We start from the raw sequence: 26900 nt of genomic DNA, 5'->3' as shown, positions 1-26900 counted from the left end.
GGGCCATCGTACATTCAGAACTTTATAAAAAACCTATCCTCCGAATATCACAAGTTCAAAACAAACCACGCCATGGCTCCAGGTGGTTCCAAGGGCCAATATTGAAGGTTAGACATCCCATATTCGGAAGTTTTGGTAACTAATTTAACGTCCGATTATTTCAAAGATAAAATTTGAAAAGTATATGTTTTTCCAAATTCTGATTTTTGGGCCATCGTACATTCAGAACTTTATAAAAAACCTATCCTCCGAATATCACAAGTTCAAAACAAACCACGCCATGGCTCCAGGTGGTTCCAAGGACCCATATTGAAGGTTAGACATCCCATATTCGGAAGTTTTGGTAACTAATTTAACGTCCGATTATTTCAAAGACAAAATTTGAAAAGTATAAGTTTTTCCAAATTCTGATTTTTGGGCCATCGTACATTCGGAACTTTACAAAAACATTATCCTCCGAATATTACAAGTTCAAAAAAAACTGTTTCCTGGAACCAAACAACACCATAATCGGAAAGAAAGTTGACTCATAAAATAACCGAATATTACAATCGGTAGGTTGTTTAACAAAATAATCTACCGATTTCGTATAGTCGGCTAGTTTTTATATTAATAATACTCCGATTACATCCATTACATAAAGTTCAAACGGCCTTAAGCTTACAATTTCGTCAAAAGCACCTAAATCCATACTCCTAATTGACCATAAAAGTATTAAAACAGATCATAACTTCCAGTGACCATAGAAATTGTCCCTCTTGATTTTGTAGCATCCTTCATGTTCAAATCGTTTCCCGTAGAGGTCCACATACCGGCGATCCGCAAGATTTCTCTGAAATTACGAATGAGTAACAAGTTAGTACTAACTTTTGTTAATGTGAATTGGAGTTACAGAGATACTTACTCGTTTTTCATACGTCCACCAAGGAAAAGCGTTCCTAACAAACCGTTCCTCATCTTCAAGTTTGTCAATCTCCTTATCTAGCGCATTCTTTCTCATCTTAATGTCATTGGATGATCTTCGAATTCGATTACCATCTAAGGCCTCAAATACCATTAAGATACGGTTCCATATCTGCTCTTCGGATTCCGATTTGTGGAGCTTGTGAACACGATCATGAGTAGTTACCACAACCCACGCTCTATAAATAGCACAATCTTCTTCTTCGGCAAAAGCAATATCCATGTTTTTTTTTATGAAAATTAAAACTGAAGAGAGGAAAGAGTTTGGTGCAATTGGGGTGATAGATATGAGTTTCTTTATATAGGTTTAGGGTCCAACGGCTCTTTTTGTTTTTCCCAAAAACTCCAACGGCTAATTTGACGAAAGTTGAATGTGGAGAAACTAATAATCGGTAGGTATTGGATTTAGCATATCTACCGATTATGGTAGCTTTCAAAATTTGAATTTGCGGCAACTTATAATCGGTAGGTTTTGTAATATATTTAACTCCCGATTAACGCTGAATCCAAAACACGAACCAAGAAATACTGCACCTCATATAATCGGACGTCTGGCAAATATTTTGGCCTCCGATTACATTCGGAGGGTAACAATGTTATCATATGCTCCGAATATATAAGGATAATTTCGCCATTACGAATTACGCGAGATAAGGGCTGGCTACATTTTCCCTTTAGATGACCTTTTTTGTTTTATTGTTGGCCCCTCCAAATTTAAATCCTTCTTCCTTCAAAAAAATAAATAAAAATATATGGCTGATGACATCTCTAAGAAGTTAGGAGGGGAAAACTTGTTATTGAGTACATATGACTTCGGTCCTTTAATTACTTTTTCTATAAAATTATTTTTACTTCGGTCCTTTAATTACTTTTTTTATAAAATTCTTTTTATCTAAGAAAAGGAATCACACCCCTGGAATTATCATTCCTTTCTCATCGACCAAACACGCACGAGGGAATAACCATATCTTGTAGTGGTGTGGCGCCTTAAAAGGACGAGGGAATAAGCGTAAGTTATCTTGTAACAATAGCCAACCTTAACAAGGAACTAACAAGTCCGAGAAAGGAAGGATACTGTCCTAATGATATTTCATCTTTTGAGACACCCCTGATTTTAACCTGATTGAGACAATGAGGCCAGAAACTGCTCCAGAACCCCTCAGTCTCGTCGAGGGGATTCTACAATTGGTGTTACAAGCACTCCATAGCATGCCGGACATACGGCTTATGGGATTTGTACGTCCAAACTCCAATTATACCTATTGGCGAATGAAGGAAAACATAAATCAAGAAAGTCTGTTAAAAACCCCATTTTGCCACCCATGGTATTATTTGTGTGAAACTTACTCTGAGGTAACACTATCAGGAACTACCCACCCATGGAATAGATAGAAAAAAAAAATTCAATCATGCACAGCTGCAATATCCATATCGATTGTAAAACTCCACAGATCTCAACAAGCTAAGTGCGGAGGCTTGATTTTGGTTGATGAATTGACGGTAGCAAAAACACATTAATGCAGTACGAAGACAGCAAGGCCCCAATGAAAGCAAATTGGCATGTAAAAGTCATCAGCATCAATTGTTAAAATTAATCATGAATGGCAACTAAATTAGTGAAAGCATGTAACTTATACACGGCTTCCATCTTTGTATTGAATTGAATACAACTGTACTTAAAGTTACACATTACCTGGCACGCATAAATCTATCTACCACAATCAAAAATTCAAGCTTAAACCCCTAGTGTCTTTTATCAGTACAATATCAGCAATTTTGTAACTGTACTTAGAAAAATACCTTAACAGTTACCTTTTGATCTTTCCATCTCTGATTGACTTTGCAACATTGGAGGATTCTCTTTCCTTCCTGGACAGCTGACCCAGTTTTTTGTCGGAAGAAAGAAAACCATCCTCCTCGCTAAGTTTATGCATACCATTTCATAACCCAGTTGCACTGTAAGTTGTTAAACTTTTGCGATAGAAAAATCGGCTTGTCCTAACCTAGGCTTAGTTTGAACCACCATGATGAACCAGTAACATAGTGACATAGCCTTTATCATCTTTAGATAAAAATGATCTTACTTCCCCATTAGCCCAGCAACAGTGCGGATAATATCTCTCCCATAGTCTTCTCAGGCATATCAGTTTCATCATCCACTTCAATGTCAGACTCGAGCACTGCAGCATCAAGCACCAGTTTCCTCTTTGCAATCTCATATATGTTCTCATCTACTGTTCCCTTTGTCACAAGCCTACAGAAAATTTTCAGTTGCAGGTTAAAATTGCTTTGAGATGCAAATGTTAAAATTTAATACAGAAGCTATACATACCTGTTTAACTATATTAGTATCTAACATTTTTTCATACCAAGGATTTACATAGATCTGCATCTTCAGTTGGATTTCTGTTGTTATCACGATATTATTGATTTCTACATATTCTCATTTTTTTTCTCTGAACTTATAATTTCAGCTTCTACAAAATTCTCACATCCCTTTCAACAAACAAGAAGTTTAGGAACCTAACTAGCATGTATTTATCAAACACCACAAAAAAAATCACCATAGACCAAGCAGGGTAAAAATGCAAGAACTGGGCAAGCCCATGCATTACAACAGTACGTGTTAACAGTTTAAAAGAAGCATACCTAATAACGGTAACAGGTTTTGTTTGCCCAATGCGATGGCAGCGATCTTCGGCTTGTCGGTCCATCTGTGGGTTGAAATCCATGTCATGTATAACTACAGTGTCAGCTCCTGTTAAGTTCAAGCCTTGCCCTCCAGCCCGTGTAGATAGCAAACAAGCAAATATCGATGTGTCATTATTGAACGCATCGACTATATTTTGCCTTTCGGTGACCTGAGTACTGCCATAAAGAGAAAGTTTAAGAATACGTACAACAATAGTAGTTCTTGTTCGTATTTACAGTTACAAAACAACAGTAAACGCAATGTCTCAGTCTGACACAGGTTACCAACATTTGCAGACCAGTGCCACAACTCTTTCTTGGAATGAAACAAAACACTCAAATTCATGTGGGTCCTTCTCATAATAATTATCTCTTTAACCATTTCCACTTCAGGTGCACTTGTTCATTGAACACGCTTAGGGATCAAAAGTAACCTTCTCCTATTCAGGTGCAACTGCTCATTAGACACGCTTAAAGAATGTTGATGTTGATTTTATAATGAAGTTTAATGAATCTACCCCTCAATTAGTCATATATATTGATGAATGTAGACTTGATTATAAGACAAAAAGCAGATAATACATTAGTGATTCCCGCAGCTACTTAGGAATAAATACTCAAAGACCGTGCAAGATGCATACTCGTGTTTTGCAATCGGTAGGATTGTGATAGTACAAGATAAACCACACATTCCCTACTTGTAAGTGAGTAACAGGGATAAAATATACCAATACCCCCAAAACAGCTATCACAGGTATCTGTAATATTTAGCATACAGAAGTACAATAATACCTTCCATCAAGGCGCCGATATGTAACACCAATTACATCCAAAGTCCACTCTAAAATATCAAGCATTGAGGTCCATTGGCTAAAAATCAAAACTCTATGCCCATCTCTTTTTAATGAAGGGAGAAGATCAGCTAACGCCTGCAACACAAACATAGAGAAACAAACTTGACTGTAAGTAGAAATGGCAAGTTTCCTTTCCGCTGTTGCTTTGAGCCGTGTTGTGTGTGAATAGGATGTAGTGGTTTCCCTATCCAGTGAAAGGCTAAATTAGCCTATCTGTTCCATGTTTTGCTAAATATGGACCTATGAATGATAAACCATACAGAGTGAAACCTAGAAACCACTTTCCTACAGTAATTTATTGCTTTCGTGGAGTATTTGGAGTTAAAGAGCTTCCTTTTTTCTCCTTTACCCAATTAATGTTTTCTTCAACTCCCTTTTTCTTGTTTTCACATAACAAAAGGAGAGGAGGTTCCACTTGTTATTTTTCCCAAACATACCAAGCACAAAGAGATTCTAATTTACCGGTTCCTTTTTTTCTTATTATCATGGAAAAAATTATCTTTCTAAAATAAATACTATTTAATTTCCTCAACTAAATGCACAAGACAATATTTCTTGGAGCTTCATAAATAAGAAGTGCGACTCCAGGTAAAATAAGATTTTTGTTCATCAAGTAGAATTACCTGACATTTTGCAGAAAGGAAAACATGATTATCTTCAAGAGCCCCTTTAGATTCGGAGCCGAAATATGACTCTAGAAGCTGCAGAGATTCCGTTGGTACAATAAGAAATCATCAGCATAACCCGAGTGATGCATGAATGTTTGCTAATTCTACGTCCTGGTTGGATCCCAGACTGAAGTTTGAGCTCAGATTGATCTTCTAAAATCTAATAAGGGTGTAAACTCTAGATGGTCATCTTTGCTGCAGCTGAACTAAGAAGTTCACTAAACCACAACTTGAGATCAATTAGCGAAGTCCAGATAATATAAAATACACTCAGAATTAAGGAATATTTTTCCCTAGATAGAGGACAATGGTTTGCACCCAATTGTCAAAGTGAGGTATATGAAAGGGAAGTACATTTCGTTACACGTGTTTAGAGTCTGTAGATCAAGGCAGATAAATTGACAAAAACAAGTGAAATACCTTAAAATCAACATGAAACTTGTTCAATAAAAAAACTTGTCGGCTATCAAACTAAGAAAAGCATGCAAGTGAAGGTTAAGTAACAACAAACAAAGAATTACCTGATGAATAGAGAAATCGTTATAACTCTTAAGTTCTTCAATAACCCTTTCCAAGGTACATTCAAAGCCAAATGCACCTTTTGAGTACAGCTTTCTTGCATGATAAACGACATCCTCATCGTTGTAAATACGTCTCACCAGTAAAGGATGATTAGCTATCTGAGGTAAGCATAAACAGAGGAGTCAGATCAGAAGGATTTCAGAGCATTACACAGTAATTATTTGTACTGGTAAACAATTCAGATATCAGCACCTTACGGAGTTCAACAAAATAGTTGGATATTTGGCGTCGCGGAATAAATTCAGTTATACTCTTGGGAGTAGACGCTGACGACTTCTCCAACCGAGCAAGAGAGGATGCACGATACTCTTCAATTGCTTCTTTATAAGCATCCTCTTGCATCCTTTCCATAGACACATGTCGAACCTAAAAAAAAATATTATTTATCCTCAAAAATTGGCAGTTCAACAAATCTCTAAAAGAAGGTAACTATGAGAACCTTAAGAAACATAAAACAAACTGCGGAGAAAAGTTGTACAGACCTGTTGAATCTTCGGGACCAGTTGCTGCATTACATCAGATTTCATGCGTCTCAAAATAAACGGTCCCAGGATGGATTTTATACGAGCAATCAACTCCTTATCTTCGGAATTCAAAAGCTTTTTCAGGTCTACATCTCCAGTTGCAAAGAGGTCCGGCATCATGAACTCCAACAATGACCACAGTTCCTGCAAACGTTATAATTGTCTCACAGCGGCTAAATTGGGAGGTAATGGTAGATACATAGAAGATTGCTATCAAGCTTTAAACTCTAGATCTCATCCTGACCATATGTTTCATGGTTAGTGGAAAAAATACTGACACATGATAAAACATTTCCAAAACATACATGCAAATCATTTTGGAGAGGTGTCCCTGTCAGCATAAGACGCTCTTTTGCATTTTGTGCTACACCCATTAGGTTTTTCCATCTATAGCTGCTTTTATCCTTTAAAGCATGAGCTTCATCCATTAGCACACAGCTCCAGTGCCAGCGCTTCAGTACCTTGCGGTCATCTTTCTGCTGTGCACTGCAAAAGAGTGTCTCTACCCAATAAATGTACATCCACATCAAAAATATATTACAAGATCATGGAAGGAAGATAAGTTGAGCAAACCTGTGACGCTCAAAGAGTGAGTAGCAAACTAAAAGAACATTAAAAGGAGGTGGCAACCCAGCCTTAGCTAAAGAGTTCAACTCCTTCGAATACATCGCTCGCCCTGCCCCGTGATACTGTAACACAGTAAATGAAGGGCACCACTTTTTTAACTCTCTTTCCCAGTTCTCCAAGAGAGAAGCAGGGCAGACAATTAAATGGGGTCCAGGATCATTGTCCAAGTATTTCAGCATAGTTAAGTATGTGATAGCCTGTCAGATTATAACATCATTACAAACTTATAGATATAAAAAGTATTTGACATCCACATGTTAAAAAGTGCAAGTGTATGATATTGTACAACGTACCTGAATGGTCTTACCAAGACCCATCTCATCTGCCAAAATGGCTGCATAAGATAAAACGGTAAAATTGATTAAGAACCAATCAATTTTAAAAGTATACTTGGTTAGTACCAAGTATACTAACCAAGTATACTGAGTAAAACTAATAAACATTGAATATGAGCATGTTCCTACATGCTGGCTCTGTAAAAGATATGCAAAACAATGGAGAAATGTGTGCATTAAACATATTTTGCATCAAAAGTCAAGAATAAAATTATAAGTACATACATGCTTTATTCTTAAAAGCCTGCATTTATAGTTCCATAACTTCGAGATGCATATGGACCAACATGCACCAAGGGGATATTTGTCCATCTTTTCTTATACATCCCTGGACATGCATACTTGAGTATTTTATACTTCTTTTATCATTTTATTTCTTTATCACTATGTAATAGTTAACCAGTTGCCACTCCTCACCTAATGTGGCCTACCTAGGCTTACCCACATTAGGTTTCATCTCATTCAGGTCATACCTTATGTCAGATGGCACTCTTTTCTCCGCAATATTAGTTAAAAATGGAAAGTGAAAAGAGATTCAATAGCTATACAATTTATCAGCTAATAGATTGGTGGTCATTTAAATATTTATGGCAACAGTGCTTTCTGTGGTCGAACCAACACCTCACAAATTGTGGTTGTGAGAGAACAAAAAATAATTCTGCAAGATGCAAAATTACTGAGGATACGCGATACATATTGAACACCGCAAGATAAATTTTATGTCTTCTGCAACAGACCCTAGGCTTCTAATTTTTAATTCACAATATCTCCAGAAATAAGAAAATCTATTATTCAGAGTACTGGTTTGTTAATGTGTGGAACTAGTCTTTTCAACCAAAGATGGGCAGAAACTGAAAAAACGAAGAAAATAAACACATAAAAAGTAATAATAAAAGAATGAACGGGAACATATAGTTACATAGACACCAGTTATGCAAAGTGACACATGTATGCAACTAACGACACAGACTTTGATCCCCTATACCCCTTGATTCATATCACTTACTAACCCATTTTTTTAACAAACAGGAAAGGAACCCCTAAAACTTTCTCACAAGTTAACATAGTTAAAATAAAGCACATTGTAGAAGGAAAGAAGGCTCAAAGAATTTACACACAGAAAGTAACCATAAATCGCAGGGAACAGTTACCAGATATCAGATTTTTATGCATACAAAACGAAGTAGCTTAAGCCGAAGAAAAGTAGTGAATCAATTTCAAGGATGACAGAACATTGACAGACAATCGTAGAAATGATAAACAACAGAGTTCAAGAGGAAATACGAATGAAGAAGAGAAAACATGGGACCTGGAGTTAGTAGCGAAATTCTGCACAAAGATATTGATATCCTCTTGCTCGAATATATTAAATAGTCTTGATACACCTTCACGTATGTTTTTTAGCAAAACACCGGAGAAGAAAATGGAACTGGTGAGGGTTTTAAAATATTGAGTTTCATTCTTAATGAGCTAAGTTCACGATGAAAGTTGATGTCACATACAATACTTATCGACATCAGTAGTTTAATCAAATCTAGCGCTCTGCTATGTAGAACACTTCACAACATCAGTGATTTAATCAAAGCTAGCGCTGAAACACAGAAGAAAATACTTGAAATGCCAATTAAAGTCTCTCACTTGTTGACTTCAAACCTTCATATTTGCAGTACAATTGGCCCTGAGATGACTTGATTCTCTAGTTAAATCTGCTTAGAATTTAGTTCCGACAGAAAAATAATTAAGAACGAGCCACACAACAAGAAGGACAGGTTTGCAATGAAGAGATGGATACTCCTGCATAGTTGCATTGGCAAGTGTAACCAATTCAATGAGATGGATAAGAAGAATAGAATTTGATTTAGAGAACCATTGCATCTCATCTGAAAACGCAATTATCTTCTCGAGAAAAAACCTGGTTCTGTTTATGTGGTGTCTTCCATTATTTTTTACTGCTCGACTTGATAGACTACATTAAACATGTTGGAGTTCTTTCTATTGGATATTCAATGCTACTGTCAACTGACACATTACAGTGATTCACATGTTAGCACTGAGCCTCCACTTATGCTTATCAACCTAACATGCTTTCTATTGCAGGAGTTAATATAAAACAGCGAACAGTAGCATTGAGCCTCCAGAAATAATACAAACGCTTTTTCAAAGCTTCAAATGTCATAGCATCTGAGAGTTACCTTTATTTTGCATTGTAGATATGGAAATTAAGTGATGTATGAGAAGAAAAAAAATGGTTGATGTCAAGAGAAAACAAAGCAAAAAATCTTACCTCCAGCAATATTCTTCTTATGCAACAGAAGAAGAAAATTGACACCAACTAGTTGGTAAGGTTTAAGGATGGGTTGAAAATCTGATTCTTCAGTTGCACAAGCGGCATTAATATCATCCTGTGTAGATATAACTGAACCTAATTAGTACCCAAAACCAACCCAAACTAAATTTAAATGATAATGTAATAGTTTTACCTGTGTAACAATCCTCACAGAAGACGTTTCAACCTCAGAATATCTATCACAGGCTGACATTGATGAACCATATAACTCTTTTTTTAAAACTGCTGATATTTTGGAACATTTCTGTAAAGCTTTGCCAACAACATCAACCTCTTCTACTTCCTCCTCGTCATCATCATCTAAGAAAATCGGTCCAGTATCTTCTTCAACAACAAAATCTTCGTCACTATCTTCATCAACAACAAATCTTCGAGCTCTATTAGTTTGAGGTCGAACTTCTGCTACATCTGCATCATCATCCTCCAAACTGTCGTTAGTAATTTCCAATAAATCATCACTACTTCCTTCCGAGATTTCGATTTTCTTAGACTGGTAAGAAAAAGATTCAATCAATGGCAGAGATGAAGATTCTTTCTTCGGGAATCTCGGTTTGAACGATGAGTGTTTCTCCCACTCATCGTCGGAAATTTCTTCAAAATCGCGCTTCATTTCAGATATTCAAGTTATGAAACCCTAGAAATTTGCAGATAAAGAACAAATGATAAACCCTAGCAAATTCCTAGGGTTTTGTGCGGATGAAGAAATCCAAATTTTGAGGATTTTATGGGGGGAGAAATAAAAGTAGTAAAATTCTTGTTTCTTAAATTTGAGTTGTCAGGGGAGAGCAACATCCCGTCATATAAAAGACACAGTAGAGATTCTTGACCGTCAGGGTAGAGAGAGAAAAAGGTACGGGCGTCGGGCACTCGGCCCTAACATTTGGTTCGGGTCTTGTAAATCGTTTGCGCGTCAGCAGTTGGGCATCTGTTTGCTAGACGTAAGCAAATATTTCAAGTGGAAGGAGGCAAGGAGCCCGTGAATTTCGGGGGTTCCTTCAACAACAAAAAAAAAAAAGAAAAAAAAAACGTTGAATCACTGGAGCTGCAAGTTCAAATTTGTGTAATCTTATCGTTATCTTTTTCGGTCAATGTTGGCCATCGCCATTCTGACTTAGTCAAGGCGATTTCATTTCATCTTCTTGATGGTTTTATTTCACCATTAGGGTGCTTTTTCTATCACTATCTGTGATTGCTCTCTCTGATGTTAGGTTGGATCATAGGTTTTTGTGAGTTCGAGTGTTTTTCTTTTCTGTCTTGTGTTATTCAGATCTTTTGATTTCCCGGTCGGTTGAGGTTTTGCTCAAGTATGGAATCAACATCAAAGAACAAAGAAGACGGTTTAGATGCAGAAAATACCTTAAACAACTTATTAGTTGAAGACCCGATTACTTATGTTTTTGAAGATGATGACGAGTCAAGTGAAAGAGGTGTAGAGCACAGCAAGAATCTTTTGTTCAAATTTGTTTCAGGAAGAGAGTATAACGTCAACCTTTTACATCAGATTTTAACCAAAGCCTGGAAACCCTCAGGAGCGTTCACGATTTTAGAGCTTGGAAGTGGTATCTACAATGTCAGATTTACACTATTGTGTGATTTGCTAGCAGTTCAACAAGGTACCCCTTGGTCTGTGAAAGAAGACCTCATGTTAATTGAAAAAGGAAATGAAGATTCTTTATTGGAAGATTATGAGTTTAGATATGAGGTCTTCAGTTTACACATATATGGGCTTCCATTAAGTATGTTAAACGCTGAGAAAGTTGCCAGTATTGTTAGTATCTTTGGAACCCCTGAATCTATTCAAAAATCTTTGGCTGCAAAATGGGGAAAATTTGCCAAGCTAAGAGTTAAGATCGATATAACGAAACCCCTCCCCAAGGATATGGAGATTACTTTGAAGTCCAAGAGGAAGATTAAGATAACTTTTAGATATGAAAAGGTCCCCAGATTATGTTTTCATTGTGGTTTCTTCGGGCATTTGATGAAACAATGCCCTCATCTTTCAAAAAAACTGGAAGAGGATAGATCGGTGAGTACTGAAGATATCATGCTCAGAATGAATGATAGCGCTTATGCAAGATACAGTGAAGAGATACGTGCTTTCCACAAGACCTCTGAAGAAGAGATGAATCAATGTATTGATGGAGTGGGGAAGATGAATATGGAGACTCAACAACCGTTGATGAAGGAGATTGATCTGGACGGTGATAAAAGCGACACGCGGCTTCTCAATATGGACTTGGAGGCACTGATAATGAACTAACGGTGAGAACGAAATCAAATGCAGGTCAAGTAAGACAAAAATGCAGCAGGCGAACGGTTACCAGGAAAAGGAAGTGATTGCAGGTGACACAAGAACAGGTGGTCGAACTGGCAGAGAAAATATGGTAAATGACAATACGTTAGCAGATCCAAGGAAATTGTCTGGCTCAGATGGAAAATGTGTGGCAGAGAAGAAGCTGGTGGAGCAGGTTTTTTCGGAGTTGGCACGGTGGGGTTTGATGATGCAGTTGGTGAGACAGGTGTTGGAGATGTACCACAGCCACGTATAAATGACGTGGTATCCACGTATGCAGTAAAAAACCAAAATACGGGAAGCCCAACGGGTATGGATATCACTAAACCAACGGGTAAAGTTAAAACATCAGCTAACTACATAGTCAATAGAAACAAAACAATACAGAATCCCTCTTCTCATTCAAACCCTAATATCCCAATTTCAAGAAACTTCACCACTCAATCTAATCAAAATCAGCAATTCAAGATACATAAGATGATGATTTCAGCTCTTCTTCAATATCCACGAAGGAAAAAGGCGAAAAAGAAGGAGAAAGGATGGAAAAGACAAGCAAGAAATACTAGGGTTGTTCAACATACTGGAAATGAAGAAGAAATAATGAGTGAATTGAAGAGGACAGCTTGTCCTATGGAAATTGATCAAACAGTTAAGAAATTTAACACGTCAATGTATCCTACAATGGGTGTGGTGGCTGCCCAGAATCAGCCACAAGATCAATGTTAGTCTTCTCATGGAACTGTCAAGGTCTGGGAAACACCTCGACAGTCCAAACTCTAAAAAAAAATCTCAGGGCTTGCAACCCTCAAATTGCTTTCTTGACGAAGACATTAATGGGTGAGGCGAATTCAGTTAGATTGTTTAATTCTCTTAATTTCGATTGTTATAAGTATGTTCCTGCAGTAGGGAAAAGTGGAGGAAATGTGTTATTATGGAAAGACTCTGTTGATCTGGAAGTGTTGTGTGCGGATAAGAATGTCATTCATTATGGAATCCATCATATCATTGAGGGGGACTGGGACTTATTATGTGTGTATGGGCCTCCACAACAACAATCCAGAAACAAATTTTGGTATGATATTTCTCATTACACTGCTCAAATTCATAATCCTTGGTGTATTGTTGGAGATCTTAATGTTATCTATTCTATTAATGAGAAGAAGGAAGGAAGCTAGACTCTGCACTATGCTAACAATGGTTTTAAGAACTTTATAAAACATAGAGGACTGATAGATATAGGTTTTTTGGGTCCTGCCTTTACTTGGTCTAATGGAGCAGTAGTGCAAGACCTAATTTTTGAAAGATTGGATAGGGCAATGTGCAATGCCGATTGGTTCTTCAAGTTTCAAGCCAATGGAGTACTTCATTTACCCAGATTATGCAGTGACCATGCTCCAATTCTTGTTAATACCAATATAACAAGTAAGAGGAAATTAAAGTATGCTAATAGGTTTGAATTTTATTGGATTGAACACCCAGCTTTTCAAGATGTAGTCCATAAGGTATGGCTGTCAAACTCTAATGAGACTACTAGGAAGATTATGGAAGTGGGAGCTCAGTTAAACAAATGGAGCAGGAAGACCTTTGGAAATATCTTCAGAGTTGGAGAAGACTTAAAAGCAAAACTCTTGAAGCTACAAATGGAAGCTCATATTAGAGATACTAGAAGGTAAGAGAAGGAGTTGTGTATGGAGATTGAAAAGATAAATGACTTGCAAAGAAGATACTTTGAGTAGAGGAGCAAGGTTAAATGGATCCCTAATGTTGATAAGAATACTAAGACTTTTCATATGTCAGTTCTGCAGAGAAAGAAAGAAGAAGAATCAGATAGCTGCTCTTAGACTGCCAAATGAAATGTGGATAACTGATGATAAGGCTATTGTCCAGTATCTAGTGGAGCACTTCACTAACCTGTTCAAGAGAGATCCAGCTGAGATGGAGAACCCAATTCAGTTCCAAGCCAATGCTAAAATTGACAGCTCAAGTAATATTAACATTTCTATGGTGCCTGTGAAGGAGGAAATATGGAACACAATAAAAAGAATGAAAAGTCTGAAAGCACCTGGACCAGATGGTATGACTGCCTTATTCTACAAGCAATGCTGGGAGCTGATAGGTGATGAGGTAACAAAATCTATCCAACATTGTTATTCTTCAACTAATCTTCCCCTAAGACTAAACCATACCAACATTGTGTTAATACCCAAAATCAAAAACCCCTCAATTCCCTCTGATTTTAGACCTCTTGCTTTAACTAACATCATGTACAAGGTGATTACCAAAATCTTAGCTCAAAGAATTAGAATTCATCTTGATAGATTAGTGGATAAAGTTCAATCAGCTTTTATACCTGGCAGATCTATTATTGACAATATTGTAACTGCTAAGGAGATAATGTACTTTATGTCAAACTCTAAGTATATATTAGGGTCTTTTGCCTTAAAAATAGATATTAGTAAGGCTTATGATAAGATTAGCTGGAGGTTTCTGAGTCACTGCCTAAGAATGTTTGGATTTGAAGGGAAAACCTATGATCTGATCATGCACTGTGTTACCACAGCAAGTTTTGCTATTGTTGTTAATGGACAGGTTGAGGGATACTTCAGAAGTGAAAGAGGTTTGGGCCAGGGGTGTCCATTATCACCATATCTTTATATTCTGTATTCTCAAGGACTTACTTGGCTCATGCGCACAATGAAGAGTAATGCACTTTACAATGGCTACAAAATCTGCAAAGGAGCTCCAGTTGTATATCATCTCATGTTTGCAGATGACTTGATGCTATTTGGGACACTTGACAACAGAACTGTGGACACTCTCATGAAGATTCTACTCATTTATGCTGGATGGTCTGGTCAAGAGGCAAACATGAAGAAATCGGCAATATTTTTCAGCAAAGGAGTACAAGATGAGAGAAGAACAAATATAGTTAATCTACTGGGTGCAAATAATGGAAAACACAGATAAGTACTTGGGCCATCATCTCTTCAAACCATCTCATTTAATATCCTCTCACGACGGTCTTGAGGAAAAGTTTGACACCAAGACAGCAGGGTGGAAGAGAGTTTTCTTGTCTCATGCTGGAAGGACAATGTTGATCAAGACTGAGCTGGGACTCATTCCTACTTACTACATGCCTGTGTCAATAATACCAAAGAAGGTTCTAGCAAAGCTGACAAGAATAATAAGGAATTTTCGGTGGGGGCACGACAAGGATGTAAAGAAGATGCACTTCATAAACTGGAACATCTTTGAGATGGAAAAGGAGGAGGGAGGGTTGGGGGTGAGATCACTGCAGCAATTGAATATGGCAATGACTGCTAAATTAGTTTGGAAATTCTTGGTGGATGAAGACTGTATTTGGGGTCAGATCATGAAAGCTAAATATGTGAGGAATGGGAATTTCTGGGAAGTGAAGAAACAAAATGGATGCTCAGCCACATGGACAACAATGATGAAGGTTAGAGAAGACATGAGAGTGGGTTGTTGTTGGACTGTTGTGAATGGTGAAAATATAGATATATGGAATGACCCTTGGATTCCAGGCATTCCTACAATGAAACCAGAGAGAAGGGAGAATGAAGATTCCAGATCAAAGAAGGTGAAAGATCTCATAGTACAAGGAGAATGGAAGTGGAATGAACTCAAGATGCAGCAGCTATTCAGCCCAACTGAAGTGTCCAAAATTATGGAGATACACATACCTGAGGAGCCAGAGGAGAGGAATACTGATAAAATGTTGTGGATTCACCATCCAAGAGGTGATTTCTGTACTAAATCCTTCCTTAAAACCTTACATGACAGAATCCCCTCAACTTCAACAAATGATGAGTTTTCTTGGAAAAAGTATTGGAAAGTGAAAAATATTCCTCCGAAAATACACATATTTGGCTGGAGAATACTCAAAGATGGACTCCCGGTAGCTGGCAACATAAAGAAACATATTCAGGGCATAAATGATGACTGCAGGTTATGTGATAGAAGTATTGAGTATTTGGAGCATTTTTTATTGTACTGCCAACTGAGTCAGGCTGTCCAAATATTTCAGTTAAAGACATCATCAGAGAGTGGATGGAGGAAGGGGGGGACTATGCCAAATTGAGAATGGGTCTGTGTGTGTTTTGGGAAATTTGGAAAGGGAGGAATGATGTGGTCTTTAGTAAGAAGGAATTCAATGTGAGGGAGGTTCTTCATGAGGCTATGTACTGGTACAATATGAAGTTAGAAGTGGAGATTGATGAAGTGCAGCCAAATGAAAATGACATGCTGGAGGCTCAAAGGAGTATTGGGAACCACCTGAAGGAGAGAAAATTAAGCTCAATTTTGATGGAGCTGCAGGACCAAGAGGCTTTGCATGTGGGGTTATTACCAGAAATAGAATTTCCAAAGTGCAGGGTTGTCAAAACAAGACTCTGGATTATTGCACAACAGTTGAAGCGGAGGCATACAGTGCAAGCTTGGCAGTGGAGCTGGGGATTAGTAAAGGCTTCAAAGACATTATTCAGGAAGGAGACTCTCTGAATGTCATCAATGCTCTGAGGTACAAGCACTATCAACATAACTGGAGGATTCACAACACTGTTAGAAGATCGGAGATGATCTGAAACGTTTTAACTCGGTGGAGTTTAGATTTGTTAGAAAAAATGCCAACAATGTGGCACATAGTCTTGCATCTTTAGCTGCAGATACTCACACTTCAAATGTGTGGCTTTCTTCCCCCCTAGACATTGTTCACCTCATCGAGAGTGAGCAGTACGATCTAGGCTAGGTTGTTTTGTTTTTCTTTTCCCCTTTCCAAAAAAAAAAAGTTCAAATTTGTGCACTATTCTAACCTTGTTTAATTGGGGCCCCTAAAAAAAATTAGGGGTCCTGCACTACAGGACAAAAAAAGGTCATGAAATAGCAATATGGGTTATCCCTTATCCCATTTTTTTGAAATGGCTAAATTACCCCTAAGTCATTAGTGTTAATTAAGTTGTTAATTATTTTAGTTAGATTAAAATCAGATTTAGGGAAAAAAATTGATAAAGGAAAAATTGTGTTTTTGTGTTGTGGAGAAGGAGAAGTTGAGTTTTGGGGGGAAAAGTTAGGGTTTTTTGAATGAGTGATTCTAGTGGAGGAAATGATGTTGGTGAAGCTTCAAATAACAAACATGATTGTGTTGATAGTGAGATTGTCTCAACTAATCATATGGATCGGATGTTTGATGAAGAGATGTTAATAGAGGAAGCCATCAATAATGGTGCAAATGAAGATCTCATTGCTCAAAATGAAGGAACCAACTCTCAAAATGAGGAACCCGAAGCTCAAAAAAATCACGTAAACATCTTATACCCTTCGATTTGTCTGTTTGTTGCTCCAAGTGGTCGAATCATCACCACTATGGAACAACTCAGTGTCAGAGTCGTTATTGTCGGGGCTTTATACCCAAACGACTCTATGGAGTCGTCATTTTATTAAAACCAACAATGGCGACTCAAACCTGCAACTTTTCCAGGTTATGAAAAATCGTCAGGTTGGTGTGATAAACAATGACGACTCCGGATAGCTAGGCCAGTTGGAGGCGTTAATTTGGTTTGTTTATACCCAAACGACTCTAAAACCCAAAACTTCTGTAAATATAACTCTTAGAGTCGTCATTTGTGTATTCCCATTAAATGACGACCCTAACCAACCATTTAAAGTATACCTTAGAGTCGTCATATATGTAGTGATACTCAATGACGACCCTATCAAACAAATTTTTATAATTTTTGATTTCATAGAATCATTTGATTGAATCGTAAAAGGCATACATCTTGCATATCGTTGCATTGAAGGAAATGAAAAACAACAGATAATAACGGTGCACTTAAACACTTAACCATAAAGGTTGTAATTATAGGTAGTGCCTTCCAAGATGAAGTAGCAATCGTCGAACTCAAACTTTTTTCCACGAAACACCTCGTATCGGGCATACGCCTTCCCCAACTGAAAATGCAAAACAAAAACTTAGTTAGTATTTTTCAAAGCTTTTGATAAGTTTTACCTCTTGTTTAAATACTTACTCTTATAGCACGCATGGCTTCCCTTACGGCCTTGATTTCTCTTTTGAAAGCATCACATTTCAATTTTATCTCCTCGAACCGTTCCTTGACGAGTTTCAAAGACCTTGAGTTACAATTTCCGTCTAATGCCACAAAAACGATGAATACACGGTTCCACCAAGCATTCGATGTTTGATCATTGTCTTTTCCTAGATCTTCAAAGTGGTTTGTGACTGTCAACCAATCTCTTGCAATGGCGCAATTCTCTTCGGAAGTGTAGGGAGTAGTCATGGTGTTTCCTCTTCTTTTTCCCCTTGGATGAATATATAATGAGTGAGAATGAATGTGAAGGTTGATAATTATGGCTTGGGTGAGGAATTGGTGATATATGAGTCTCTATTTATAGGAATTAACGACCCAACAGTCATTTTTTTGAATTTATAACCGTTGCTCGACTCAACCACATTGGTTGAATTCAAAATTTGCAATAACTGCTAAATGGGTCGTTAGAAGATATATTAACAAAGTGACGACTCTTGCACATCAAAAGAGTCGTCTTTCTGTTATGTTTATTGGCTGACGACTTTACCAAATATTTAAAATAAAATTTAGAGTCGTCATTGATATATTTAAAACCTCTGACGACCCTTGTTGGGAATATTTACTGAACAAATATTTGAACTCATTTTATTGAATCGGAAAAAAACATACATGTACTATGAAATAAAATAGAAGGAAAAGACATAAAATATTTCAATACATTGCGCTTGAAAACCTAAACGAGTTTAATTATATGCGGCGAATTGCCATTCGCTTTCCTCCAAGAGATTATAGCAGTCCTCGTACAAAAACTCATGGTTGTACTTTAATTCGTATTGGCTCCGACCCAAAGAGTACTGGAAAAATAATTTTTTTATAAGTTAGCATTGTTGAATAAACATAACCAAAGAAATAATTTTTTATGAACGGCCTATTGATTCACAAACTTAATTTATCCATTCAAGGTTCGCTGGGAAGAGCGTCAGCCCGAGCTTCCAATTCGTCTCTCAGCAATACGCATTCATTGTATAAATAATCGTACCTTTCCTTTATCTGCTGGAGCGTCCTTCTATAACGATTTCCGTTTAGTGCTTTAAAAACCTTAAATACACGTTTCCACCAAGCATTGGATGTTTGATCCATGTTAAGGTACGGATTTATGGTTGGGTCTTGGTTACTGGAAACCCATTGTGCTCTTTCAAAGTCGTGCTTCGTGAAAGTGGTGTGTGCTCTAACAATAACAACATCTTCTTGATTATTGAACGGAGTTGGAGCCATTTGTAGTGTTTGAAAGTGATGGGTGACTGATTTGGGAAGATGGAAAGTGATGGGTGAATAAGTTTGGAAGAGGTAAGTCTCTATTTATAGGAAAAATGTATCCAACGGCTAGTTTATTTTGAATAAAACCGTTACTTTTTTTCAAAAAAAAAGCAATAACTGCTCATAGGAATCAAACATAAATTTGATTTTCAAATTCTGCAATAACTGCATGTAGAGTCGTCATTGGCGATATTTATAACCTAACGACTGTCTAAAAAAACTGAACATAATTGTGTGGCTTTGTATGTAAAGAGTCGTTATCATACTGTTAGGGTCGTCATTTTGTACCAGATTAGTCGTTCGCCTGCAAAAACAACCCTGACGACCCTAGTCAATATAAGAATGTCCAGAATTTCTAGGCTACTGAGTCGTCAATCTGCAAGTTCCACAAGTGATGACTCTAGAGTTGCCAAGGTTAATTGACAGAAAAGTCGTCATGGTGTTATTTTAAATAGTGACGACCCTATAATTAAGTTTTTGTGTTATGTTGTAGTTGGTGGTGCAACCAAGCTCTCAACCAGAACCAGTCTCTACTATGGGTCCAGATACCTCCCAACACTATATGACTGATTTGGTACGTTTCCCTTAACCGTTTAGTTATATTTAATTTTAAATTATTTAATTAGTGATCTCATGGATGTGTAATTTCTTTGGTGAATGTAGACATGGAAACACAAGGCTCAGGCCAAGGAATGGCTTATCTCAAAGGCAAAAGAGAAGATGTGTGTGGCTTTTCAAAGCAAACACGTCGATTTTAAGAAGATGGAGATGGTATGCGAGAGAGGGGGGAAAAGGGAGAAAGTCACAAAGGTAAGAATTACAAATATGAGAAGAAGACGACTAGGGTCTACAAAACTGCGTCGAAGAAATGTGGATGCCCGTTCAGGATTTATTTCAAAAGGCATCACGAAACTGATCCATGGAGATTGGATAGTATTCCGGACGGTCGTCACAACCGTCCTCCACCTAAAAGTTTATATGGACACCTTGCATATGCCCGGTTGAAACCGCATCAAATGGAGAAGGTTCGACAGATGAAGGGATGTAGGCCTCTTAAGATCCTAAATTCAATAAGGGCGGAAGATAAGGATAACTTGTCTACCATTTCCATAATCTACGCTTCCAAAGCAACAATCAAGAAAACCGAATGGGATGGTAGATTAATTATGCAACAATCTGAGTGGTTAGCAGAAAAACTTAACTACGCCATGCAAACAAAAGTTGGTCTGGGAGACAAAGCGACTCATATTTTTCTTGCGCACCCAAGGATGGTGGATTTGGCTCAGTGTTTTTACCAGGTTCTATTCATAGATTCCACCTACAAGACAAACAGGTATAACATGCCCATGTTGAACGCGGTGAGTCATACTTCGGATAAACAATCATTCATTGTGGCATGGTGCTTTATGGAAAAATAAGAAATAGAGGACTATGTTTGAGCGTTGGAACAAGTGAGGTTGATTTACCGTGGCCAAGAGACACCGCAGGTTATATTTACGGATAAGGATTTTGCAATCATGAGTGTCGCCCGTCAAGTTTTTCCACTAGCTCAAAATTTTCTTTGTACGTGGCACATCCAAACCAATCTTTTTTCTAATTGCAAGAATCAAATCCAAAATATCCATACTAAGAAGGGTAATCAACATTCGAAGGAGGAAGACGAGCGTCTAAGTCAACTTTCCAAAAATGAGCGAGCGGAAGAGAAAAGGAAAGAAAAGGAAAAATACGATGAAGAGAGGGATCTATGGAAAGATTTTTTGAAAGATCGGGACCATTTGGATCATTCGAAGACCGAGGTTAAGTATTATTCTAACTTGCAGAAGTTTATTGATGATTGGAGCACAGATCATAAGAAGGTTGTCGAGTATTTCCTGAATACATGGTTGAATCCTTGGAAGGAGAAGTTTGTTTATGCATGGACCAATAGATACAAGCACTTCAAAAATGAGTCTATAAGTATTGCAAAGCAGTCTCATGGACGTTTGAAAAAATTATGGAAGAGAATAATAGTGGGGTAGTTACGGTACAAGAAGCTATTCACGAGCACACGGAGAATGATTTAAGAAAATTAGTGGGCCAGATGGAGATAAGTAAAGACCGTTTTCTAATGCAATACATTGAAGACAAAGATTTTTTACGGGGGTAGCACACCAAGTATCATGGTGCGCAATAATCCATATGATGGAAGAACTTATAAATTTAAGAGCCAATACGGCCGCTGGAAAGGTGATGAAGTGTTATTGTACAAACGAGACATGGCTCGGGCTCCCGTGTAAACATAAACTTGGTAGGTACAAAGATATCATTCCTCTTGGAGATGTCGATTAATTCTGGCAGCAACTTTCATTCACCCCAAATCCTACAGGAGACGCTGAGCAAGAATTCAGAGACTTGGAGATTGGCAAGTACATCAACGAAAAATACCGAAATATGAATTGTGCATGAAGACAAATATCGGTTTCTAACTTGTGGTCGGCGTCCTGTAAGAGCTTGGGGGTATAACAAGATCCAATAAAACAAAAACCACCAGGGCGTCCGACAACTAAAATGTCATTTAGGGAAACTATGAATAAAGACAAAAGTTGCACAAGAGACCCGTGTCGCCATGAGTATGTCCAGGAGGAAATTAATGAGTATGAGAACTCTTTCATTCCCAAGAAAGGGGGTCGGCCAAAAAAAAAATTAGTCGCCCAAAGTCATATACAAGTGAAAGAAAAGGAGCATATGGATGTTGTTGAGCATACAGTCGGTACCCAGCAAATCCAAACGAGCGGAATGGTGACGATAAGAGGAGTAAAGGGTTACCCGTACACCCCTAGAGATTCCCAAGGAAGACCACATCGTGTTGCTTACACTTTGATTAAAGAGTATACCGATAAACTTCCTTACGTCATCTTGGATCACCTTTATCCAGACGACGTTGACGGAGATGGCAATTGTGGTTACCATGATGCAACGGACAGTTAGGGCATTTCGATGAGGCTGACAAACTAAAACTCACCCAAATCGAATTTGCAAGAAAAAAAAATGTCCGCAAAACTCGTTGAGGACAAGCAAATCTATCTAACAATGATCATGGAAGGAGATTCAAAAAAGAAATAAATGAAGTTCAAGGAGTTGGTTTCCAACGTCAAATGGCGAAAGGGGACGAAGACGGCCGGTTATAAGTTTTGGATGCAAATTCCTTTTGGTGCCCAACTTATAGCGGACAAATTTGAAAAAGTGGGGGTACAACAACCACACCCAATATTTCGCTTAGCAATCTGTATGGACAAACTCCAATATACTTTCTAGAGAATCAACTAGACAGTCAAACTCAATCTAGATAAAAAGTATATCAAAGAGTTTGTATCTCAATATCTCGATTTGATATATACTCAAGCAAATAGAAATCTGCAAGTCTTTATCAAATACTAGAGAGATAACTTGGATGGTACCAAAGACCAATATCCAAGTGTCAATCAATTTAAAACAGCAACCAAAAGGTCGGATATTCTAATTGATTGAACAATGCACAACCTGTGATATTTCAATTACATAACAAAATATAATGCGGAAAAGAAATAACACAGACACCAGAATTTTGTTAACGAGGAAGCCGCAAATGCAGAAAAACTCCAGGACCAAGTCCAGATTGAACACACACTGTATTAAGCCGCTACAGACACTAGCCTACTCCAAATTAACTTCGGTCTGGACTGTAGTTGAACCCCAATCAATCTCACACTGATCCAAGGTATAGTTATGCTCCTACATCTCTGATCCCAGCAGGATGCTACGTACTTGATTCCCTTAGCTGATCTCACCCACAACCAAGAGTTGCTACGACCTAAAGTCGAAGACTTTAATAAACAAATCTGCATCACACAGAAATGTCTATGGTAATAGATAAATCCGTCTCCCACGAATATACCTACGAGTTTTGTTCCGTCTTTTGATAAATCAAGGTGAACAACAACCAATTGATAAACCAGACTTATATTCCCGAAGAACAGCCTAGTATTATCAATCACCTCACAATAATCTTAATCGACGCAGCGAAAAAAGATATTGTGGAATCACAAACGATGAGACGAAGTGTTTGTGATTTCTTTTATATCTTGCCTATCGGAGATATCAATCTCAAGCCAATTATTACAATTGTACTCGTATGATAGAAATAGCAAGATCAGATCACACAACTACAAGAAAGTAGTATCGGTCTGGCTTCACAATCCCAATGAATCCTTTAAGTCGTTAACCTGGTTTAGAAGAAGAAACCAAAGGTTAAAGGAGAATCGACTCTAGCTTAGCACAACTAGTATCACACAGAAGGTGTGGGGATTAGACTTCCCAGTTGCTAGAGTTCTCCCTTATATAGTCTTTCAAATTAGGTTTTGCAATCAATGTTGGCTTGGTAACAAAGTATTCAATATTCACCGTTATATGAAAACATGATTAGATTCAAGCTAATATCTTTCAACCGTTAGATCGAAAACTAGCTTGTTATACACAAATGAAATGCACGTTTCTAGGCTTGTGTAACCGTACCCAAACTTGTACATTTGTTGGTTCAACAATAGTCAACCAAATGGTTAGCCATATGATCACTTTCATATCAACCATATTCTTCTTCACCATAACTAGTTCAAGTGACTCAAATGAACTAGTAAGAGAGTTGTTCAATTGCAAGGAAATCTTATGTAACTACACAGGACACAATTGAAGCAAAAACGATTTGATTCACTCGAATCGGTTCATGAACTATATAGCCACGGTTTGCAATTTGCATTCCTTAGTTTATATAAGAATAAGTTCACAAACATCGTTTTTAGATATAACCTACTCAAGTTCACGGACTGGGTTCGTGGACTTAAGTTCCCGGACGGAGTTCACAAACTACATCATAATTTCTCGGGTCGAGAACTTCCACCAGTTCGCGGACTTGGCTCACGCCACCATTCCAGTTCTCTTGATCAACAAAGTTCGCAAACTTCGGTTCAAGGAATAAGGACTTACACATATATGTGTTTCCACAACAATGCTTATATCCTCCAATGGTTATATAATCTAAACTCTCATTTCAATTATTGAAACATTCTTAGAGGACGTTGATATTCTATAGTTGTTATTCAGAAACTATTTTTCGTCAAAGTAAGCAATTTTCAAAGTGATTGAAACTTGTCATGAATTTTGTCACTAGGTAAAGATGAACTTGGCTAAAGCGAAAGCTTACCAACACATATTTCGAGAAATAGATAGCCGAGATAAACTCGGCTCGAAATAGCAAATGTGTATAATCTAAATCTATATAGCAAAACGACTTTTTTCTCAAGATAGGAGATAAATAGACTTTTGAGTGGTAGATAAGTTCAAGTCTCCACATACCTTTTAGTCGATGAAGATCGCCCGGTTCCTTGAGTAGTCCTTCGTCTTGTATGATGATTGTCATGGAGTTCTTGAGATCAACTACACTTTCTATCCTAGTCCGAGACCTTAGCTATAGTAGACTAGAAATCAAGACTTATAGTTTTGATCTCTAACATTGACAAACATGCTTGAGATAGCAGCGCATGCGAGTTCGACCGACCAATGCTCTAACAATCTCCCCCTTTGTCAATTTTAGTGACAAAACTATCAATACATATGGAATGCAAAAAATAAATAAGTTAACTTTTGTAGCTCCTATTCCACATGTCTAATCTTCAACATTACTCAAAATCTTCGTCACTTCCAAGTACTCCAATGATCCCAAAGGTTGTAAGTTCAGCATCATCGTTGTTGAAAATCCGTAGCTATAACAACGAGAAAACAAGAGTTCTCAATCATTGTTATACAGTATCATAGTATCATTACACAGCGTCAAAGTTCAATTGTATCACAAATTCAACAAAAATACTATGGTGATATGTATCACTCCCCCTTAGTCAATACTCCATCTCACATGGAAACCACTCCCCCTTACATAATGATCCGAAAATCATATGTATTTGTAGTGTGAACTACATATTAATCCTCCCACTTTTTGTCAATAAAATTGGCAAAGGTACAAGAACGGGATCCTAATGAAATTTTCGAAAGAGACATTTCATGACCAAAAGAAAGAAACACATATCATCTTATTTAGATGCAATCATATAGCCAAAACTAAATGCATTCATCAAGGAGTTTATAAAGATACGAGATAATCCCTATAATATTCCACAGCCGCACTCCCCACAAAGATTTGACAATTAAGCATAAGTTCAGTTAAGAACTCTCCCCCATAAAATGTCATTCCCGAAAGAACAACAAAAGCGACCTTAATTTCGAAAGAAAAGAAGGATTTCTTTGGACATAACAAATCACATACAAGTATGAATTTGAATCCAAAATACTCAATTAAATTAACCACAAGAGAACCCATGATTAATTTAATCGAAAATGCTCAACATAAGTGAACTTATGGAGACTCAAAAATATACAATTAGATTAATCACAAGAGAACCCATAATTAATCTAATCGAAATACACAACCAAACTAATCACAAAAGTAATCAATTTAATTGGTCATGCTCATCATAAGAAAACTTACAGAGCAACAATTAAATAACCAAACAAGATGATTAATTTAGTTGAATGTGCTCGACATAAAGTATCTCACGGAACAACAACTAAGCTAATCATAAAAATAATCAACTTGGCCGTTTAGCGCTCAACATAAGACACTTTACGGAGCCTCACAGTAATACATAAAATATGGATCGGGGAAGATCAATACTGCGGAATACACAAGGATTCATTCTATTTTCCATCACTATTCGCATAACGACATTCAATAGACATAATCCTTGAAAACAAAAGATTTTAACCTATCTTCCATCAATAATTGACACAATAGGCTTAACTTTTGTATTTGTCAAAAGTCTATTCATTCTTTTATCAATACATGCATATTGACATACGAAAGACTTTACTTTTGACAAGGTATGGGACAATCATAGTTCACGGACGCAAACACACATATCCCATAACAATATTGCAATATATAAACCAAAAAGATTAATACTGCAAAAATCATCTTCCAAACAAATTTAGAATTTAAACCAATAAATCTAAACACATGAAGATGAAAACGTTGGACATAGCTATGTGTAATCACAATAATGGCTATTCCAAACTCTAGTTATTCTTCTAACAAAAACAAGAAAACATAATTCTTATTCGAAGACTTACTAGTCGTTGTAGATCTTTCTTAGAGCCTCTACAGAGAATTCCTTCTCTTTATTGAAAAACCCATTGATTATGGGATCTTTCAATTCCTCCAAATCTTCAGAAATATCACTCAACTCACTAAGTTCTCTCTTTAGCTCACACAAGGTGTTCTTTGAAAGAGACAACATTTGTTCATAGTGAGCTATCTCTTCTAAAGACGAAACAATTTGAGATTTTAAATTGTTTCTTATGTTGATGAAGTCTTTCACCAAACACCTGAAGTTATCATCAAGATGATAAAAAGACAAGAGGTAGTTGGAGAAAGAACCTTCTCTACAATTTGTAGTCTTCACCTTCTTCACCCTTGAGGAAGAGATTCCCTTACAAAGATACACATTGATTGCTTCAACTGCATCTCTGCTTGTGATGCCTCTAGTTACAGGAGCCATGAAACTGTA

The 26900-nt window shown here is 37.3% G+C and overlaps 3 protein-coding genes across 3 annotated transcripts; 2 read left to right on the top strand and 1 right to left on the bottom strand.

Annotated features, from left to right (window-relative positions):
- Positions 1 to 2554: 2554 nt before the first annotated feature.
- LOC113298307 (protein CHROMATIN REMODELING 19-like) lies at positions 2555 to 10376 on the bottom strand. Its single transcript, XM_026547009.1, has 12 exons — positions 9725 to 10376; positions 9529 to 9646; positions 7203 to 7243; positions 6856 to 7106; positions 6588 to 6768; positions 6241 to 6426; positions 5951 to 6124; positions 5698 to 5856; positions 5132 to 5209; positions 4447 to 4583; positions 3613 to 3831; positions 2555 to 3217 (listed from the first exon to the last, which is right to left on the bottom strand). The coding sequence occupies exons 1-12, from the start codon at positions 10199 to 10201 to the stop codon at positions 3055 to 3057; spliced, it is 2184 nt and encodes a 727-aa protein (XP_026402794.1). The 5' UTR covers positions 10202 to 10376; the 3' UTR covers positions 2555 to 3054.
- A 521-nt stretch (positions 10377 to 10897) lies between these two features.
- On the top strand, positions 10898 to 11851 carry LOC113295152. Its single transcript, XM_026543501.1, has one exon. It carries the CDS (start codon positions 10898 to 10900, stop codon positions 11849 to 11851), a length of 954 nt encoding a protein of 317 aa, XP_026399286.1.
- A 7760-nt stretch (positions 11852 to 19611) lies between these two features.
- LOC113295151 lies at positions 19612 to 21287 on the top strand. The gene is made up of 4 exons (XM_026543499.1): positions 19612 to 19683; positions 19763 to 19843; positions 19933 to 20079; positions 20874 to 21287. The coding sequence occupies exons 1-4, from the start codon at positions 19612 to 19614 to the stop codon at positions 21285 to 21287; spliced, it is 714 nt and encodes a 237-aa protein (XP_026399284.1).
- The last annotated feature ends 5613 nt before the right edge of the window (positions 21288 to 26900 follow it).

This window comes from Papaver somniferum, chromosome 7 (genome assembly GCF_003573695.1).
Source record: "Papaver somniferum cultivar HN1 chromosome 7, ASM357369v1, whole genome shotgun sequence".
In the NCBI taxonomy this organism is placed as follows: domain Eukaryota; kingdom Viridiplantae; phylum Streptophyta; class Magnoliopsida; order Ranunculales; family Papaveraceae; genus Papaver; species Papaver somniferum.
The sequence above is the reverse complement of the archived record's forward strand: the minus strand, read 5'-3'. Positions and strand labels throughout refer to the sequence as shown.

Bases quoted from the DNA above. Each gene is read 5' to 3' on its own strand.
- LOC113295151 (XM_026543499.1), top strand. From the start codon at position 19,612: ATGTCCAGAATTTCTAGGCTACTGAGTCGTCAATCTGCAAGTTCCACA. The intron at 19,684-19,762 runs GTTAATTGACAG...GTTATGTTGTAG, and splicing joins ATGACTCTAGAGTTGCCAAG to TTGGTGGTGCAACCAAGCTC. The intron at 19,844-19,932 runs GTACGTTTCCCT...TGGTGAATGTAG, and splicing joins AACACTATATGACTGATTTG to ACATGGAAACACAAGGCTCA.
- LOC113295152 (XM_026543501.1), top strand. From the start codon at position 10,898: ATGGAATCAACATCAAAGAACAAAGAAGACGGTTTAGATGCAGAAAAT.
- LOC113298307 (XM_026547009.1), bottom strand. From the start codon at position 10,201: ATGAAGCGCGATTTTGAAGAAATTTCCGACGATGAGTGGGAGAAACAC. The intron at 9,647-9,724 runs GTAAAACTATTA...ATATCTACACAG, and splicing joins CTGTGAGGATTGTTACACAG to GATGATATTAATGCCGCTTG. The intron at 6,427-6,587 runs GTATGTTTTGGA...TAACGTTTGCAG, and splicing joins CTCTCCAAAATGATTTGCAT to GAACTGTGGTCATTGTTGGA.